The sequence below is a fragment of the Anomalospiza imberbis genome, chromosome 16 (genome assembly GCF_031753505.1).
Source record: "Anomalospiza imberbis isolate Cuckoo-Finch-1a 21T00152 chromosome 16, ASM3175350v1, whole genome shotgun sequence".
Classification (NCBI taxonomy): domain Eukaryota; kingdom Metazoa; phylum Chordata; class Aves; order Passeriformes; family Viduidae; genus Anomalospiza; species Anomalospiza imberbis.
The window spans coordinates 13,923,815-13,930,612 of NC_089696.1; the positions used below are offsets into that span (position 1 = coordinate 13,923,815).

The 6,798-nt window shown below is 60.6% G+C and overlaps 1 protein-coding gene across 2 annotated transcripts in view; it reads right to left on the reverse strand.

The window, feature by feature from the left end:
- MAP2K3 (mitogen-activated protein kinase kinase 3) overlaps positions 1 to 2,421 on the reverse strand; it is a 29,382-nt gene extending 26,961 nt beyond the window's left edge. Inside the window, exon 1 of one of the 2 annotated variants that reach the window (XM_068207179.1) lies at positions 2,334 to 2,421. In XM_068207179.1, the coding sequence (XP_068063280.1) occupies positions 2,334 to 2,349 (16 nt within the window). In that variant the 5' untranslated portion in view covers positions 2,350 to 2,421. Of the gene's footprint in view, positions 1 to 1,271; positions 1,300 to 2,333 lie in introns of those variants that run through there. The other variant, XM_068207180.1, reaches the window with a different exon arrangement.
- Between the last annotated feature and the right edge of the window lie 4,377 nt (positions 2,422 to 6,798).

Sequence of the window (6,798 nt, forward strand, 5' to 3'; positions counted from 1 at the left end):
TGCATCCTCCACTGTGTTTCTGCACCCACACAAAGGCTGAAAATTCCCTGAGGCTTCATCCCCTCCTGCTTTAACCTCTGGGATACAACACCCTCCCTGCACGGCATCCATTCACTAAAAAGGTGCAGACCTTGCTGGAAAATCACACCCAGGCCCAGCCCCACGTGCAGCCAGAGGCTGTGTCCCTTGCAAAGTTCTGCAAGGAGGACACAGGGACAGCTCCAGAGCTTTTTTCCCAATTCCTTCCTACAGTGCCACCCAGGCCATGAGACACAGCTCAGGGGAACTTGGGTGACCTGAGAAAACAGGGAGGTTTTGCATACATGAGTAAACATCAGCCTCAACAGTGCAAGATAACACAGGAGACTTCTCCCACATACAAGATCCTGTGAGATAACTTGGATCAAACAGACAGCAGCAATGGGAAGAGGAAGAAAGCAAGCCAAAATCCTCCCTAAGCTCCACAAAGTCCCCAGGAGGTGTTTATCTCCCAAGCTATGTTTAGTGCAGAGCAAAGCCCCGGCACAGCACCATTCCTGTCACCAGTGTCATGGCCAGCCACGTATCCCAAAAATCTCCCGAGGCAGGAGACAACCCCATGACTAAGCCAAAGTGATGGCAGGTGAGTTTTGGAAGGCATCTATCACAAAAAGAGACAACCAAGAGCTTCAACACAGCAGCCTCTGTTTACAACTCTGAGCAACACAAACCCAAGGAGAACCAGCAAAGGAAACCTGAGATTCTTCACTGAAATTCCCTAAGGAAAAATAGGGAAATTTAGCTTAAATTCAGGCTGCCTGAAAGAGAGGGAAGCAGCTGCCATGAGCAGCAGGTACACACACTCAGACCTGCGAGCATCCCTGGAAAAACCAGCTGGGAGGCAGGTGCAAGCCAAGGAGAGGCAGGATGAGAGGAGGCAGATGTGTAACACACACTCAGGATCCACTCGTGCTGCTGCTGCCCTGATGGAAGCAAAGGAGCTCAGGTCAGACGGGGACTCTGGGCTGCCAGCAGACACCAGCTGCTCTCAGCAGACAGTGTGACACCTCCAGCACAGCACACCAGGGTTAACTGCGTGAATGAACCAGTCTGCCACAACCAACAGAAACCTGCACACACAGAGCAGCTCCAAACCTCCTCTGAGGAAAGCACCACGCTCCCAGGTGCTCCTCCAGGCATCACCTCTTGCTGTCGGCCACGCTGCTTCCCCCAAAATCCTCCAGGCCCAGCTTGGGCTTCATCTCCCATGGGGCACAAGTGTTCCGGCTCACCTCGTCCCTCCATCCACACATCCACCGGTCCGGCACAGGCAGCCGAGGAAAGGTCTGGGCTCCGGTGTGCCAGCCTTTAAGAAGCCTGGATGATCCCTTCCAAGGCTGGATGGCTGGAGGCATGTGCTCCTACCTGTGAGTCAGCAGCTCCACTCAGCAGCTCCGCAAATCGCTGCTGATTCACCCCCTGCTTACACAGCAAACAGGAAACTCAGGTCCACATTCCCTCCGGATAAGACACGGATCGTTTAAACCCAGGGGGGTGCAGGGGGGGGAAAGAAGAAAGAGTCACGGGAGGTGCTCACATGGCTCCTGACTTCGAATTTCCAGAGCATCACTCCCGCACAGGGAAAACCCCTCGAATTTTATTCCGCTGATTCGAGCGGCAGCAGCCGCACTCCGTGCGCTCCCTGCTCCGGGGAGCACCGGGACACCGGCAGAGCCACCTCCCCGTCCCCATCCCTCCCGGCACGTATCGCCGGCCGATACCTGCCGGCCGGTGCTCACCTTGCGACGGGGACAGGCCACCTGAGTCACTCACGGCCGTGCCGCATAAATAACACCTGTGACACACGGTCACGTTCCCCGGCTGGGGACAGCGGGACAGCAGCGAGGCACTGCCGGCACCGGGCCCTGGCCGTGCCCGAACACCGGCACGGGGCGACACGAGGCGACACGGCCCACGCCCGGAGCCCCAGCCCGGTCCTTCCCACCCGGCCGAGCCACGGCGAGGGCTCCGCTGGCCCGCGGCTCCCAGCCCAGGCTTCCCGAGCAGCGGGAGCTCAAGGCGGGGGAAGCCTCCAGCAGCGCCAAGCAAAACTCGCCTGTTTTCATCGCTCTCCCCGCGCCAAACGCAGCCTCGCCCCGTGCCCCCCAGCCCACTCCCCGCGGCCCCTCCGCACATCCCCACCAAGGGCTCGCAGCCCCGGGCATCCCGGCTGCGGCACAAGCGGGGCCCGCGCAGAGGAAGCCGCGGGGAGCCCACGCCCGGCGGGCCGGGCAGCAGCCCCGGCGCCGCGGTCAGCCCCAGGCGCGGCCGCCCCCTCCCGAGCCCGCTCGTACCTCTGGGCAGGGACATGGCGCAGTGCGAGCCCGGCGGGCCCGGCCCGAGCGGAGCCCGCCGGTCCCGCCCGCCGCGGCCCCGCCGCCAGCCGCCGCGCCGGGCCCGCCCCCGCGCCGCCATTGGCCGGCGCCGCGCGGGGGGGCGTGGCTAAGGCCCCCGCGCGGAAACGGCTTTGCGGTTCTTGGGCGCGGCTGTGGGGGGGAAGTGAGGCGGGCGGGCGGTGCTGCTGCTCCCCGGGAGAGGTGTCCCCGGTGTCCCCGGTGTCCCCGGTGTCCCCGGTGTCCCCGTCGCTGGTGTGGCCCCGCCGCGGAGCCCGCGGGGTTGGGACGCGGAGCGTCGCCCGGGGTCCCCGTCCTGTGCTGCTCCTCGACCCGCGCACCTCACCTGTCAGCTGGGGGCGGTCAGCTCACATCTCCCGTGGGTCCTGCGCGCCACGGGTGCCAGCGGTGTGACCGGCTGGGAGATGGACGGGAATCCAGGGAACGGCTGGAGCTGTGTCGGGGGGGCTTGGGCTGGATGTGAGGGAAAGGAAATTCCCCCAGAGGGTGACCAGGCACTGCCCAGGCTCCCCAGGGGATGGGCATAGCCCCGAAGCTGCCACAGCTCCAGGAGAGTTTGGACAATGCTCCCAGGCACGGGGTGGGATTTTGGGGCCTGGAGTTGGACTGGATGATGCTTGTGTGTCCCTCACAGCTCAGGATACTCTGTGAGTCCATGGTTAATTCCTCTCTGAGGCACTGAGGAATGAATCCTTCCTAGACGTGGCACATCCCAGGGTAAGGATGCTCCCACAGCCACCCGAGCTGGGCTGCAGGCAGAAATGCTGGACAGGATGAGAGCGATGCAGTTGAAGAAGCAAAAAAAGGAGATTCCAAGTGTCATTTTCTGGCTGGAATTCTTAGCGTGATCCGTAAAGATCCAAAGGAGGGGTTGGAGGGGGACAGCACTGGTGAGATTGCAGCTGCTCTGCCACAGCCAGCTCTCAGCTTTGCAGAGCATTTGGGATAAATTTGAGGACTGGAAAAACCTCCTCAAAGCCAGGCAGTAGAAGGGAATCACTGCCAGAGGGAAGGAGCTGCAGCGATTGGGATCTGTGGCTGCACGGGTGCCTCAGGCAGAGCTGTGCACCAAAGGCGCCAGATCCACTGAAGGTGGAAGAGCTCAAATGGAACATCAGTTTTTAATGGGGAGAGCAATTACCTTCCCCAGAGATGTCGCAGATTCACCACCTTTCAAGTCTTTCAACACAGACGAGGAGGAGTCTTTCCAAAAAAGCCACTGCTCTGCAGCCCAGCCGCGGGTCACCAGCGCTGATGCAAGAGCCGTGGGTGTCACTGCAGGGCTGGGCCAGCTGAGGGGCCCTTTCTGACGTTCATCCACACGGATCTTGGAGTCAGCAGCGGGGTTTGAACTGACCCACGCAGCTCTGGCCTTGAGGCAGTGCTGGGGTGTGAGTTTTGGGGGGTCTGTGGCAGGGCAGAGCATCACCAGCTCTTTTACAAATGGGCAGCTGTGGGACCGGCTCTGACAGCTGGCCCGGCTGCTGGCAGCACCTGGGGTGTCACTGCAGGCTGGGGACGTGGCCCTGCTGTCCCCAAGCTCGTCCCAGTGCGCACCGTCCCCCCTCCTGCATCCCCTGGAGGCCGCTGGCTCCAGCTCTGGGTCCAGGGCTGGATGAAGCAGCTGTCTGGATTTGAGTCTCTGGCTCTCAACCCCAGGGCACTCCACAAGTGTCCCCTGCTCCCAGGCCTTCCAGTACAGGAGCTCTGCAGAAATGGGGAAATTTCTGCACGCAGGGAAATTGGGGTGCACTCAGCATCCAAATCCAACAGGGTGGGAAGGCAGGGAGCACACGGACCCCCACGAGCTGTGAGGAAGGCACCAGAAGCAGCCACCAGGTCACCTCCCCATCTCCTGGGGGACCTCTCCTTCTCTTCTGCAGCTTCCCGTGGCTTCTTCTGCCTTCCCCTCCTGGTCTGAGCCGCTGTCCCAGGGCATCATCACAGGCACAGGATCCCCACGGAGCCCGAGCGCTCACAGAGGTTTTGGCAAGGGTACCGGGTTTTTGGCACCCGTGGAAAGGCTCTCCATGCTTTCAGGGGCTGTAGGTGAACCTTGGGCTGTGCAGGCTCTGGGTCAGGGCGATCACCAAGGGAGCAGTAAGGAGCTGCTCACCCATGTCTGGGCAAAACCTGCTTCTCCTTCCTCCTCTCTCCTAAGGCTTCGGGCCGCTGTGTCCCGAGCATCCCTGAGTGCCGGAGGGCATCAGCCCTCCCTGACAGCTCTGGGATCATGCCAGTTCTCCCCTTCCCTCCCTCCCTGCCACGTGCCAGCAGTGCTGGGCCTGGCTGCTGCAGCGTTTGCATTCCCTGCGTTCCCCTGCTGTTTGTGCCTCCCTGCACCCGCACACGGTGTGGGAGCAAAGGCTGCCAGGGAGGGATGGGGAGAAGGACAACACCCCCTCACCAATATTCACGGAGAAGGAAGGGAATGAAGCCCTCTGTCCAGCAGACACCCAGTGCTTGGGGCCAGGGGCTGCTGCAGGGCCAGGCTCGATGGGAGTGGGGAGAGAGCAGGAGACCCTGAGAGGAGAGCACCAGCACCAGGCAGTGGAGCAGCACAGAGCAACCAGCTCCAGTGAATTCCTCAGCTGCAACTCGGGCTGTGTTGGTTTGCTTAGCTTTTATAGAGACAGAGCAACTGAGAGGTGTTTGAAAAGATTTTATTCCATTATCAGTCTCGATGAATAGTGAGACACAAGAGATGTAAAACTCAACCCCATCCTATCAGAAGCTAACTTATTTCTTGGTTACAACACTTTATAAAAGGTTTTCAGCCTGTTAGTTTTTGCCACACAATGCTGCTATTACTTTTACCGCCAATCACTTACATTTTTTCCCCACTGTGGCCTTGGATTCTTTACAAATCCATTTTCCACAGGGCAGCGGGAGCCGAAGGATTGAGTGAACAAAGGCCAAGCCAAGTGAGACGGTGTTCAGGGGCAGAGAAGCTGCTGGTGAGCTATTCCTAGTCCAGGTTAATTTAGGTGTTGCTGTTTTTCCTGTTGCAGCTGCCGGCCTGTGCCACTGCACAGCCAGCACAGCCACCTCGGGCACTCTCAGCTCCTGTCACTGGGAGCTTTGGGGTCGCAGAAGTGATGTGTGTATGATACATGATGGAGCACCTCTGCTCTGGAGCCAGGCTGGGAGACACAGAGGTGTTCAGCTTGGAGAAGAGAAGGCTCCAGAGAGACCTCAGAGCCCCTTCCAGGGCCTAAAGGAGCTCCAAGAGAGCTGGAGAGGGACTTTGGACAAGAGTTGGAGGGACAGGACACAGGGAATGACTTCCCACTGCCAGAGGGCAGGGTTAGATGTGATGTTAGGAAGAAATTCTCCCCTGTGAGGGTGAGGAGGACGTGGCACAGGTTGCCCCAGACAGCTGTGGCTTCCCCTGGATCCCTGGAAGTGTCCAAGACCAGGCTGGGGCCTGGAGTAACCTGGTCCCAGCATCACACAGGGGCCACGGCCTGGGGCTTCCCTCCCCAGCCCCAGCAGAGCCGGGCAGAGAGCGCAGGAACGGGCAGGGCGGCGGCAGGGCAGCAGCTGGCACCGTGGGCAGCAGCCGGCACCGTGGGCAGCAGCTGGCACCGTGGGCAGCAGCTGGCACCAGCCCGGCACCAGCCTGGCACCAGCCTGGCACCGCCGCAGAGCAGCAGCCGGCACCACAGGCAGCCCAGCGCAGCCACGGCAGCCAGAGAGGAAAACCAGTGCGGGGCCAGTAAAGGACCGCTAAAAACCAGTGCGGGGCCAGTAAAGGACCGGTAAAAACCAGTGCAGGGCCAGTAAAGGACCAGTAAAAACCAGTGAGGGGCCAGTAAAGGACCAGTAAAAACCAGTGCGGGGCCAGTACAGAAGCAGTGCAGAACCGCTACAGAACCCATGTGGGATCAGTGTAGAACCAGTGCAGATCCAGTATGGAATTAGTACGAGACCAGAGTGGGACCAGTACAGGACCAGCACAGAACCAGTGCCGAACCAGTACAGAACCCATGAGGGCCCAGTGCCGAACCCGTGCGGGACCAGCACAGAACCAGCATAGAACCCGTGCAGGACCAGTACCGAACCCGTGCGGGACCAGTACCGAACCCGTGCGGGACCAGCACAGAACCAGCATAGAACCCGTGCGGGACCAGGACAGAACCAGCATAGAAGCCGTGCGGGACCAGCACAGAACCAGCACCGAACCCGTGTGGGACCAGCACAGAACCAGCACCGAACCCGTGCGGGACCAGCACAGAACCAGCATAGAACCTGTGTGGGACCAGCACAGAACCAGTACAGAACCCGTGCGGGACCAGCACAGAACCAGTACAGAACCCGTGCGGGACCAGCACAGAACCAGCGCCGAACCCGTGCGGGACCAGCACAGAACCAGTACAGAACCCGTGCGGGACCAGCACCGAAC